This window comes from Henckelia pumila, chromosome 1 (assembly GCF_033568475.1).
Source record: "Henckelia pumila isolate YLH828 chromosome 1, ASM3356847v2, whole genome shotgun sequence".
Taxonomy (NCBI): Eukaryota; Viridiplantae; Streptophyta; class Magnoliopsida; order Lamiales; family Gesneriaceae; genus Henckelia; species Henckelia pumila.
The window spans coordinates 93,936,047-93,950,074 of NC_133120.1; the positions used below are offsets into that span (position 1 = coordinate 93,936,047).

At 35.6% G+C, this 14,028-nt stretch overlaps 1 protein-coding gene across 1 annotated transcript; it reads left to right on the top strand.

The window, feature by feature from the left end:
• Positions 1-10,059: 10,059 nt before the first annotated feature.
• LOC140875454 (protein BIG GRAIN 1-like B) lies at positions 10,060-11,620 on the top strand. The gene has a single exon (XM_073279139.1). The coding sequence runs from the start codon at positions 10,325-10,327 to the stop codon at positions 11,522-11,524; it is 1,200 nt and encodes a 399-aa protein (XP_073135240.1). The 5' UTR covers positions 10,060-10,324; the 3' UTR covers positions 11,525-11,620.
• Positions 11,621-14,028: the final 2,408 nt, after the last annotated feature.

Here is a 14,028-nt window from a genome sequence, read left to right on the forward strand (position 1 = left end):
GTGGGGGTGTGTCGAAATATTGTATAGACAAGGCCCTTTGTGTGTGTTGGGTTGCCTATAGTTAGGCATGTCTCCACGCTCCAGATGTTCATTCTTGCGTGTGGGGGGTGTTGAAATATTGTATAGACAAGGGCAACCCTCACCTCTTGAGTTATTTTTTGAGGTGAGTTAGGTCCAAATCTCATTTTAACACAAATAATCCTTCTTCGTCTCCCGTTCGTGTTTGTGTGTATTATAGATTAATCCCGCTTGAATGAGTCGATTCAATGAGTACTAATGGATTAATCCATGTATCTAAGATGATGTATCTATATTTTAGAAATTCTACCTTAATTATATTTTGTCAAAATTCAATTTTTTCCCCCAAACTTGATGAAATATAATTTAAAATCTTTATCCAAAATTTTCCATCGGTCAAAGAAATACAGCTTGATGCATTTTGGAGAACGCATATATAGACTTTTTTCATTGGATAAATTTAAATCCGATCTTGTGTTCTTACAGTAGAAATGGTCCACCATAGTGATAAATGGAATGCTAAAGTTTTAATGTAATGTCAATTTTGATGTGCTTTAGCCCTTTTGTTCATTTTGCTTTTCTTCAACAACAAAGATATATATCGACAATTTGGAAGTAAATTAATTACCATAGTGGTTTACCATGTTTACTCAAAAATCCTATCAACTATAGCCTCCAACATTAAGTGTTTTGTTTGGTGGAAGATATTAGTGGCCGCTCTATTATGAACATGAGTGAATCAATAGTTGTTTTAGAACTTTTTCCTTCAAAATTATGGTCGGAGTCTAAAGAAATTAGTTGAAATCTTAACATTATGTACAACACTCCTAAGGTTATGTCAAATTTAATGAGTTGTAACTTCTCATAATCGATCCATACACGCGATAATTCTTTATCAGTGATATACATACAATTTTTACGAAAAAATTTTTAAGAAGAAGAAATAGTTACAGTCTCCTCCTATTTTGTCGCGATTTTTCCATGTCGAATGCACATCGGCGCTTCATGCCTTCATCATTCATGTTGGTTTCTCATATGAGAGATATCTGTACGTACCTAACTCCATGTATATATATATACACGTTGATATATAAATGTCCATATATATGAATGAATGCATTAGATGTAGTTGGGCAAATTGGCCTTTTATAGCCCACCACGCTTCTATCATTTTGAAAGGAATGTATACCTATACTTCTCAAATTTGATTTTCTCTCGAGCCGTCCATTGGCAATTGTATCAAGGATTCGATCAATCTACCTGATTATGATATTTTGCATATTGAAAATATGATATTTTGTTTGTGAACAAATAAATAAATATAATACACTCTTTTTTTGGGTATTAAAAATGTGTGTATTTCAAAAGAAATGGAACTTAGATGAGTTGTGTGTTAATTATAATTTAAATTGCAAAACTCTCATTAAACAGTTTCACAGATCATCTTTGTGATACAAATTTCCTACTCAATTTGCAAAAAAATATTATTTTTTTGTGACAATATTACTTTTAATGATAAATTAGTTGGATCAGAGTAAAAACGGAGGTTGGTCTTAATTATATATAAATTTAAACTGATGGAGAATTTAATTCCTTTGACTCTTAATATGCCACCACGATAACCGATCACATCAAATATATTCCGCATGCACTTTAATTCTTCGCGTGACCAATTGCTTCATTGATCGGTTTTTTGAATTTATTATATTTTCCCCATTTTCATCGGTCGTCTGATCTATTTGTGCTTGTATTTCCAATTGTCAAATTTAAGTATTAATCCGTTATTTGTATTTTTTTTTTGATAATTTTAGTTTTTTTTGACATAGTGATGATAATTTGATATCAATGCAGATGTAATTTATGTATTGTCACATCAATAATACTCTATATGAAGTAATATATGATTAAAACTGAAATTTAATAATATTAAACATGAAAATCGTATAAAATATAAAAATATATGACCAAAAATATTTTTTTTAAAAAAACAAAATAATTCGAGTAACCAACACATTATTGTCTTAGTATAAATGGTTCTATAATTAAAGTGAAGTCAATAAGTTAATTATTATGCATATCATATTCATCACCACACATGAACCGAATCAAATCTTCCCTAAATTCTTTCCATTGAACATGTAGTACTATATATATCTCCACATTCAAACACACAAAATAGACCCCACGAGTGCAATCACACTCCACTTAGGCTTAGCCCAATCCAATCCTCACACCTCTAAATTAAAATATTTTCGAAATACTATTATTTGGAGATATTGAATGCTTTTAATCTTGGAAATAAAATTCTGTTGTGCATCAAATATGGACAAAAGATATAGAATCAGCTATTGTTTTTATTATTTCTTTAGCAAGCCAAGATTTTTTAAATCAGATAATGTTAAAAAAAAAGAGATAAGGTTTAATAATTTGTATTATCTAGTAAGCTTGAATGTCGATCAAATTCTTTATATTATATTGAATAAATATATAGCAGACACTCCCAACCATTCGAGAAAAAAGGTTTAGACCCACGAGTGCAACCTACTCCTATCATCTTCGAGTTTTATTTCACATTAAAGCAAAAACTTCCGGTCTCAAAAACATATCAACTTGGAAAAACTGTAATTTTGGTCATTTATGTTTGTTACTTTGAGATTTTGGTTCTCTGTGTTTTGTTGGCAAATGACATTAAATGTATGCTTAAAATTGAAGGCATGTGGCAGAGAAAAAAGTCAAGCGGTAAAAGTGTCAAAGTGGAATGATGATTCAGGCACACTTGTGCGTACAAAAAAGAAGGAGAATTTTCCTTCTCATTTATAACGGAGAGATTGCACCTATAAATAGGTGCATTCTCTTGGAATGAAGTATCATCTCATCTTCAGTTCTTTTCTCTCGTTCTAAATAGCATTCAATACTTTTGAGTGTGTTTCTATATATATATTTATGAGATAGGTTTTCTCTTGTATTAAGAGAGTGAGTGTCTCTTTGGAAACACAGAGAGAGGTTGTAATTCTCCAAATATTATAGTGGAATCTTTTGGTCTTGCCCGTGGTTTTTACCCTAATAATTTTTAGAGATTTTCCACGTAAATCTTGGTGTCTATTATTCTTCAATTTCCATAGTTTCTATATCGTAATGCCGCACCTGGGACCAACAAGTGGTATCAAAGCCTTGGCATAAAATTTCTTAAAATTCTGAGTATGCTCTGTGGATGCAGCTGTGACTGATCTTCCACATCAGAAAAGATTTTTTGAAAATTTTATAAGGTAGGATTCTTGTAGTCAAGATGACGGCAAAATACGAGATAGAAAAGTTCAATGGAAGCAATTTTTTGCTGTGGAAATTGAAGGTGCAAACAATTCTAACAAAGGAGCGTTGCTTGGCAGCTATTGAAGATAGACCGGCGGACGTCACGGACGATCAAAAGTGGAATGAGATGAATTACAATGTTGTTGCCAATTTGCACTTGGCTATAGCGGATGAAGTTTTGTCAAGTATCTCTGAAATAAAAAGCGCAAAAGTTATTTGGGATACTCTGACAAAATTGTACGAGGTCAAGTCACTACACAACAAGATTTTCCTAAAGAGAAAGCTTTATACTCTTCGGATGGCGGAATCCTCATCGATGACCGACCATATCAACACATTGAATACTCTATTTTCCCGACTCACGTCTATGGGGCATAAAATAGAGGAAAAAGAACGTGCGGAGCTTCTACTTCAGAGTCTACCGGATTCATACGATCAGCTCATCATCAATGTTACCAACAATGTTCTTTCGGATAATTTAAATTTTGACGACGTCTTAACTGCGGTTCTTGGAGAAGAGAATCGTCGAAGGAACAATGAAGATAGGTTGGCAATGTCGAAGCAAGCAGAGGCTTTACCGATGACGAGAGGAAGATTGACGGATCGTGACTCCAGTGGGAGCCACAGATATGGTAGATACAAGTCAAGAAGTAAGAAGAAGAATATTTACTGCTTTAAATGTGCGCGGTAAAGGGCACTTCAAGAGAGAGTGTACGAAGAGCATCGAGAAGGGATCTCAAGGAAATGTGGCCAGTACTTCAGAAAGTGGTGAAATACTATTCAGCGAAGCAGCAACAGTTGCGGAAGGCAGACACAAATTTTGTGATGCATGGATTATGGATTCAGGAGCGATGTGGCACATGAAGTCAAGGAGAGAATGGTTCGATCAGTATGAACCAGTTTCAGGAGGATCTGTATTCATGGGAAATGATCATGCCTTGGAAATCGCTGGGGTCGGTAACATCAAAATCAAAATGTTTGATGGCACTATTCGCACCATACAGGAGGTACGACATGTGAAGGGCCTGACAAAAAATCTTTTGTCTTTGGGGCAATTGGATGATATTGGGTGCAAAACCCGTATCGAGAAAGGGATCATGAAGATTGTGAAAGGCGCGCTTGTGGTTATGAAGGCGAAAAAGGTTGCTGCAAATCTGTATGTATTGTTGGGGGAAACACACAAAGAGGCGGAACTAGCTGTTGCATCAATTGGTTCGGGGAAAGAATCAACAGTGTTGTGGCATAGAAAGCTTGGGCATATGTCAGAACGAGGAATGAAGATTTTCTCAGAACGGAAGCTGTTGCCGGGGCTTACAAAAGTGACTCTACCCTTTTGTGAGCATTGTGTTATCAATAAACAACACAGATTGAAGTTTGGCACATCTACTGCCAAAAGCAAAGGCATATTGGAGCTGATTCATTCTGATGTTTGGCAAGCATCGGTGGTATCCCTAGGAGGAGCGAGATATTTTGTCTCGTTTATTGATGATTTCTCTAGGAGATGTTGGGTGTATTCAATCAAGAAGAAGTCAGATATTTTCGAAGTCTTCAAAGTTTTCAAAGCACGGGTTGAACTTGATTCTGACAAGAAAATCAAGTGTTTGAGGACTGACAATGGAAGAGAATATACGAGTGATGAATTTGATGCATTCTATCAGCATGAGGGCATCAAAAGACAGTTCACGATGGCTTACACGCCTCAGCGGAATGGAGTGGTGGAGCGGATGAACAGAACTTTGTTGGACAGAACAAGAGCCATGTTGAGTACTGTGGGTCTACCAAAGTCATTTTGGGCAGAAGCAGTCAAAACCGCTTCTTATATCATCAATCGTTCTCCTTCAGTGGAGATTGATTTGAAGACTCCGATGGAGGTGTGGACTGGCAAGCCAGCTGATTATTCTCGGTTACATACATTTGGAAGTCTGGTGTACGTTTTGTACAATGAGCAAGAAAGATCAAAGTTGGATTCTAAATCCAAAAAGTGTATCTTCTTGGGGTATGCTGATGGAGTAAAGGGGTTTCGCTTGTGGGATCCTACTGTCCACAAGCTTATCATCAACAGAGATGTTATCTTCGAGGAAGATAAAGTGAAGGGAGACAAATGCACACTGAATTCAAAAACTACTATCATTCAGGTGGAAAATAAGACAGACGAAGATCAAGTTTCTTGTGAAGCAGTACCAGAGCATGAGGAACAAGAACCAGTTGAGTCAGAGGTTTCCAAAGTAAGGCAGTCAACTCGAGAGAGAAGACCACCAGGTTGGCTTTCAGACAATATTGCATATAGTCTATTAACAGAGGATGGTAAGCCGTCGAGTTTCCATGAGGCTACTCAAAGCTCGGATGTATCCCTGTGGATGACAACGATGCAGGAAGAATTGGAAGCATTGGATAGGAACAAAACTTGGGATCTTGTTACACTACCACGAGGAAGGAAAGCTATCGGTAACAGATGGGTCTATAAGATCAAGCGTGATGGCAATAACCAAGTGGAGCGGTATCGTGCGAGATTGGTTGTCAAAGGGTACGCTCAGAAAGAAGGAATTGACTTTAATGAGATATTTTCTCCCGTGGTTCGACTTTCAACAGTCAGAGTAGTATTGGCATTGTGTGCGGTGTTTGACCTACATCTAGAACAGCTAGATGTGAAAACGACATTTCTTCATGGCGATCTTGAAGAAGAAATCTATATGCTCCAGCCAGAAGGTTTTTCAGAAAAAGGCAAAGAGAACTTGGTTTGCAGGTTGAACAAATCTCTGTACGGTCTCAAACAGGCGCCGAGGTGTTGGTACAAGAGATTTGATTCCTATATCATGAGCCTTGGGTACAACAGACTCAGTGCAGACCCTTGTACGTATTTAAAGAGGTTTGGTGATGATGATTATATCATTTTGCTGTTGTACGTGGACGACATGTTGGTAGCAGGCCCCAACAAAGATCGGGTCCAAGAATTGAAGGCACAGTTGGCTAGAGAATTTGATATGAAGGACTTGGGACCAGCAAACAAGATTCTAGGGATGCAAGTTCACCGAGACAGAAGCAATAGGAAGATTTGGCTTTCTCAGAAAAAATATTTGAAGAAAGTCTTGCAACGCTTCAACATGTAAGATAGTAAGCCAGTTTCAACCCCTCTTTCTATTAACTTCAAGTTATCTTCTGAGATGTGTCCTAGCAGTGAAGCAGAGAAGATGGAGATGTCTCGAGTACCGTATGCATCAGCAGTGGGAATTTTAATGTTCGCCATGATTTGTACAAGACCAGACATTGCACAAGCAGTGGGAGCAGTCAGTCGGTATATGGAGAATCCTGGACAAGAGCATTGGAGCACGGTTAAGAGGATCCTTAGATACATTAAGGGTACCTCGAATGCTGCATTATGTTTTGGAGGATCAGATTTTACACTCAGGGGCTATGTGGATTCAGATTACGCAGGTGATCCAGATAAGAGAAAATCTACTACTTGTTATGTGTTTACAATTGCAGGAGGTGCAGTCAGCTGGGTTTCAAAAGTGCAAACAGTTGTAGCGTTATCTACAATGGAGGTAGAATACATGGCAGCTACTCAAGCTTGCAAAGAGGCAATATGGATTAAAAGGTTATTGGAGGAGCTTGGGCACAAACAAGAAAAGATTCCTCTGTTTTGTGACAGTCAAAGTGCCTTGCACATTGCAAGGAATCCAGTCTTTCATTCCAGGACTAAACACATTGGAGTACAATTTCACTTTGTATGAGAAGTAGTGGAGGAAGGAAATGTGGATATGCAGAAGATCCATACGAAGGATAACATTGCTGATATTCTGACCAAGCCAGTGAGTACAGAGAAGTTTGAGTGGTGCAGATCCTCAAGTGGCCTAGCAGAAACGTAAGCAGTGGGAATGACAAGATTGAAAGGATGTGTGGAGATGCGTTTGATTCTCAATCAAATCTCCAAGTGGGAGATATGTTGGCAAATGGCATTAAATGTATGCTTAAAATTGAAGGCATGTGGCAGAGGAAAAAGACAAGCGGTACAAGTGTCAAAGTGGAATGATGATTCAGGCACACTTGTGCGTACAAAAAAGAAATAGAATTTTCCTTCTCATTTATAACCGAGAGATTGCACCTATAAATAGGTGCATTCTCTTGGAATGAAGTATCATCTCATCTTCAGTTCTTTTCTCTCGTTCTAAATAGCATTCAATACTTTTGAGTGTGTTTCTATATATATATATTTGTGAGATAGGTTTTCTCCTGTATTAAAAGAGTGCGTGTCTCTTTGGAAATACAGAGAGAGGTTGTAATTCTCCAAATATTATAGTGGAATCTTTTGGTCTTGCCCGTGGTTTTTACCCTAATAATTTTTAGGGGTTTTCCACGTAAATCTTGGTGTCTATTATTCTTCAATTTCCATAATTTCTATCTCGTAATGCCACACCTGTGACCAACATGTTTTTATATTTTAGTTTTAGTCCTGCAAATTTCAATTTTTGGTGATTTGAGTCCTTTTTATTCGAAAATACTTACGTGACACTATACACGTCAGCTTCATATCAGCACTGCATTGATGCCACATCAACACCACATCAGAAAAAAGACTAAAATTACCAAAAGAATTAAGACAACAGACTAAAACTGAAATCTGAAAATATAGAGGACCAAAATCGCAAAGTGTCAAAAAAACAATTTTTCCTATTAACTTTGTCATTCTCGACGAAATCTATTAACTTATTTTACGAACTTCCTGCATGGAAGAAAGAACGCAGAAACTAAATTAAACCCGTTTTTTTAGTGAATATAGAATATTGTTAATTATCAGATAGGTTAAAGGGAGATAAGGTTAACTAAATAAATATACAGATTATGATCTTTATACTGTTGTAGAGGTCATCTTTTTCTGTATTTTTGAGGTATGAAATAGTGAAAAATTGGATGTTGATTGAGTAATCTCAAAACTAATTGGACTAAAATGCTATAATTGTTGCACGTGTATGCACATTAGTCCACACCTAATAAATGAGAGAACATTAATTGATTTGGACGTAAACGTTTTGGGCACGATCCATCAAGTCTATTTCTATTTACTAATTAGCAAAAAAAAGCATATATAATATATGCCGACAGAGGCATTTTACCAAGTTTAATTAATTAATGCGCTGCTCATACTGATACATCCGTTTTTCTTTGTTTAAAATTTCAAAGATCAATTGTAGTTTTACTTACATGCACGAAGGTGTGCTAAATTAGTACTTCGATGTGTATGGAATCCGGAATTTGTATTTATAAAAAAATTATAGCCAACGATAATTAATATATATATATATATGTAACATAATTATACAAAATTACAGTCAAAGAAAAATGCCAATGCTATATTGGCCTGGATTCAAAAAAAAAGAGCCAATGCTATTTATTGCTATTAATTTCTTGAATAATTACATATTAAATGTGGCATTCATGTTTATTCGGGTACGTGCGTATGTGAACGGTACTAAAACACTATCACTCACAAAATTCTTCCACACTAGGGTGTATGAGATTAAAATTATATAAATACATGCATATATATATATACATATATATATATATACATATATATATATATATATATAAATTCGGTTTCATAACATTATATACATGAGCTAAATCGACTTGGACATTATGAAAATTATTTTTCATGAGTGTGCGCATGTCAAAGATCAATATCACAAAATAGATCCGCGAGACGAGACAATCCCATCAATTTTGTTGTTATAATACGTATTTATAGTTTTGATACGATGAACAGGGGCGACCCTCCTCCCCAGGGCGGGCAGGGCCATGCCCAGGTGGAGCCCCAAATTTTTTTTAAAAAATTATTATAGATATATATTGTAAATATTATGTATTAATGTAGTTCAATTAATTATTATTATATTATATTAGTTATTAAAAAAATTGAAGAATATTTAATAATCGTCAACAATAAAGTTATCATCCAAATTAATATGTTCAATTTTCGCTTCATTCATCACCTCTCAATTTGGCGGCGTTTGTCGTCGACCATCACTTTTAACATTTTGGCATTGATTTTTATAGCTTGATGTTCGACCAATTTTCTATTGAACTCTTTGTGCATTAAAATTTGACTTATGACTCGTTCAATTTATTTTTAATTTAATGTTATATTTTAATATTTATAGTTAATTTCATGTCGTGGTTGAAAATTATGGATTGAAGGTACGAATTTTGAAACTTAATTTTGAAAATTGGGACTTTTATTTAATTTATCTTTAATGGCTAAATTAACTGCTTCTAAATTAAATTAACACTTAAATTGTGAGTTTTGATGGTTCAATGTGATTTTTTTTGGATACTTTCATAATTATATTCACAAAATATGAAGATAATTTCGTATAATTCGATTATATTTGATTTTCTAAATGAGATTGATATTTACATTCTATTTTGTGTTACATACTCTCCAATTCATGTGTAGAATGAAGTGCAAATTTATTTACAAATAAAGTGCAAATAACAAAAAATAAAGTGTAAATATCAAAAAAAAATTAAAATTAATGTAAGAAACAATTAATTTAATCTTCGCCACCCCGGACCTCATTTTCCTTTGGACCGCCCCCAACAATGAACACCTATTTTGAACACATATGTGAGCAGTGCTGACGCATAGTCGTCCTCTACATTGCGATAGATGAATACCAAATCAGCCGATGCTCACATAAATGATAAGACCGCGGGATAGAATTTAATTAAATAAACAGTAGCAGAATAATACATCGATCGAAAAAGGATGCAAGAGAGTCCTTTAAAAAGGAGAGGGGGGGTTGAGAAGTAAATGGAGTAGCGTTTGCTGTTTGGTTCATCATTACAATGGTCTCAATGTTTGTTTGTTTGCCTCCTTTCCATTCAATTTCCCTTCTTCTTTACTTCTTTTCCTGCAGCTTTTGACTCTCCATAACCAGACAATAAAGCAATACCATCCCATACTCTTGCTGTCACCATTTATATATATTCATTCATTATGTATGTTTCGCACTACTGTTCTTCTAATCACCCTTCCTTTTCCTCTACACTTCTTGATTCAATCTACCGCTCCTTCGATCTTGGAGAGGAGGGAATGGGGATTTACAGGCAACCCATCATCGACAAGATCAGGATCCCCAGCGACGAAGAAATCGCCAACTTTCAGCGGGTTTGCATGATCGAGAAATTAATGATGGACAAGAATAATAAAGTTACTGTTCCGCGGAGGAAGTTGGCGGAGCCGACCAAGCAGGGGGGAAGTTTCGGTTTCAGTTTCAGCAGCTCTTCAGATTCCAGTTCCGGCGGAGGGGAACCGGAGGAGATTTCGTTCCCCGGAGCTCCTCTACGGCGGCCCAAGCCGATTCGAACCGGCGGTTCCGGTCATCATCACAAGGAGAAAACTCGGGAGAATCATCATCGCCTGGATTTTGAGACGAATCGTCGGGAGAGAATTAGAGGTTTAGCTGATGAGCCGAAGCCCAAGCATGAAGGTGGATTCTTGAAGACCAAATCCAAAGCCCTGAAGATATACGCCGACTTGAAGAAGGTGAAGCAGCCGATTTCTCCCGGCCGCAAGCTCGCCACGTTCTTGAACTCACTCTTTACCGCCGCCGCCGGAAATTCCAAGAAACACAAATCCGACTCAAACAATCGTCACCACTCTCCGCCGGCGGCGTCGAAATCCGCCAACACATCCACTTGTTCTTCCGCTTCGTCCTTTTCCAGATCATGTCTCAGCAAACCGCCGTCTTCTTCTTCCGGGAAATTTCCCATCTCTGCCAAGAGGTCGGTTAAATTCTTCCCCGGAAGCGTGATCGGCGACGAAGATTGCCAGCCGTGTGAGCGGAAAGCATTATCATTACATCAAGAAACCAAACCGATGAATGCCACTGTATATTCCGAGCTCTTGAAGAACAAAAATGTCAAATCCTCCATTGATGAAGAGCTGAAGGTGCATGTGATGGAGTACAACCGGAGAGTGGAGGATGCAGCAATGGATTTCCTGAGAAAAACCCATTTCAAGAACCGAGTATTCGATGAAGAATCGGAGGAAGAAGATGAAGAAGATGAGGATATGGAAAGCTGTGCAAGCTCTGATCTGTTTGAATTGGATAATCTTTCCACCATTGGAGTGGTGGAGAGGTATAGGAAAGAATTGCCAGTGTACGAAACCACTGACGCCAAACGAGTCGTCTAGGGTTGTTCTGTAATTTTTTTTTTAATTTTATCTGTGTTTTTTTTTTTAAAAAAAAATTAAATTATTATTCTAAGGAAAATTTGAAATATTGATCTCTTAACATTTTTATTAATCCATTTGCCCTTAATTTGGTTTCTTTTCTCATTAAATTTACATACCTACAAGTGTGGTCCTTTTTCTTAATGAAATTTAAATGCAAAGAAATTAAAGTTAGTAAATATTATCTTGTTGAGTGAAGATGAAGATCGCAAAGAAGCCAACTCGATGAGGTTTAAAACCGAAGCAATAACATAATTTTCTTCTCAATAGAAGTTGCAGTCGTTGTTTTTCCATTTACACCGAACTGATATCATAATATGTAAATCACACTAGTCGGTAAAATACATTTGACAAACACTATGCATCGGCTAATTAAACTCTTTGGGGAGACTAGGATTTACAAGTTTTTTCATTAAGTTATCCCAATTGATAATTAATACACGCACAAATTCAAATTAATATTTCATTAAACTTTGAGTTTATGAAAAAGAGAGAAGGCTATATATATCTATGTCTATGCCTATTTTCTAAGGTCCAGTTCCAATGCAATAGCTTCAATTCACGCATGCAAACCTACTTGGAAGTTGGAATAATAAATAAATATACAATATATACACACCACTGAACAAGCTTATTTCTGTTCATTATTAATTAACACTGCACTTGAAACTTAATCATTGGATAAGAAAGTGGACGCATGCACAATATGTATGAATATAGAAAGTTTAATCATGCTATATGTACGCAAGAGGAGAGTGGACATCCCCTCTTTTTCTTTTTTTTTAATATATAAAAATAAAAAAATAAACTCAACGAAAAAATATATATATTTTCCTAATAACTAGTCACATTTTGAGTTTTGGTCCACATTCCACAACATATTTGAATTTTGGTTTGGAGCCGTAACTTTGATTTTCTTTAAATTTTAGTCTTAATTCGCTGGATTAATTAATACTGATGTGAGACCATATATAAAATGTTAACATGATTTCGGAAATTGTTGACTTGTTCAATTGTATGTTGGAAATCATACAAAAATATTTGAATATTAAAAGTTTGTGCACATGAAAATATCAAATTTTGAATATTTAGTGGGCCAAAACACCAACATATATATGATAAGTGGATGGATCAAGAAAGTTATTCTCTTATTAAAAAAATTTAATTTACCGTTTAGACACATTAAACCTTCCTGCTCGCCACAACTTTTAATGACGAAATCTTCTGCTATATTTGGTGTTTTAAATCGTGCTACACTTTGCTCAAAAAAACCCCGTTTGCACAAATTATTAAAAAATAAATGTACTAAACACCATGAATGAACAAAAAATAGTTAATCATTGATAAAACATTCAATTCACCTGTGATTTTTTAAAACATCGACAATAAATTGTGTCCAAGCACGATAAATGATTAAAACAATATATTGATGATTTTTTTCATTGAAAAAAATACGTGAATTGAATGTTTTATCAATGATTAATTGTATTTTGCTCATTCATTGAGCAAAGTGTAGCAGGGTTTGGAGCACCAAGTATAGCAGAGGATTTTGTCCTCTTATATGGATATAACAGAAAAAGTGACAACATTATACTCGAAAATGTTCCATTTCAAGATTTTTGGAGTGGGTAATTAAGATTAAAAACATTGTACTTTGTGAAAAGCAATAGTCATTATGAAAATGATCGCAGTCCTCTCTTTGTTAGTTTGTTTTAATGCTTGACGCATGGTGATTTATAAATTAATTAATAAACTCATTCCCCATGTCATGTGTACTTAATTGCAATAATTAGTGTGCTGCCATCGTTAAATTCAACTTACTTAAGTCGAGACCGCCTCAGTCATGTTACTACTTCCTTCCTCTCCCCCGCCTTAAAAATCACATTTCTTTTTTCACTTACTGTTCGTAAATAAAAGTAAAAACTTTAAAATTTCTTTCTAAAATTTACTTCAGGATCATTCTTTCTTTCGTCGATTTTTATTCGAACATCATATCAAATGAAATAAACACATTTTTTATTCCTTAGAATACTACTATCTAAGACCTTGAATCCTCATCTGTTCTTCATCATCCACTTACCAAACGACATCTATTAATTAATGAAATGCCACGAATTCAAGAAGAATGGTTTTTGTGGGCAAACCTTGCTAAAAACCAACCATGCAGGATGGAGTGGCAAATCTCTATAGAAATCAATTTCTGTGGCTAAATTGCTCCGTAGGGCCACGATTCCAAACAATCAATTGTCCTTGCTTGGGGTGCAAAAGGGGTCAACCCAATATATTGTTTTCGGTTGTCTAGTTTTGCCTTTTTCTGTTAGGCCACCACAACACAACAGTGTGCAAGATAGACTTGATTGTATTGATCACTTCTTTTCCTTCCATTTTAAAATTCTATTATATCTTTAGCGGCAAAACCTTAGCTTGATTGGGGTCCTACTTTTGGAATAGACTTATTGCGTTGC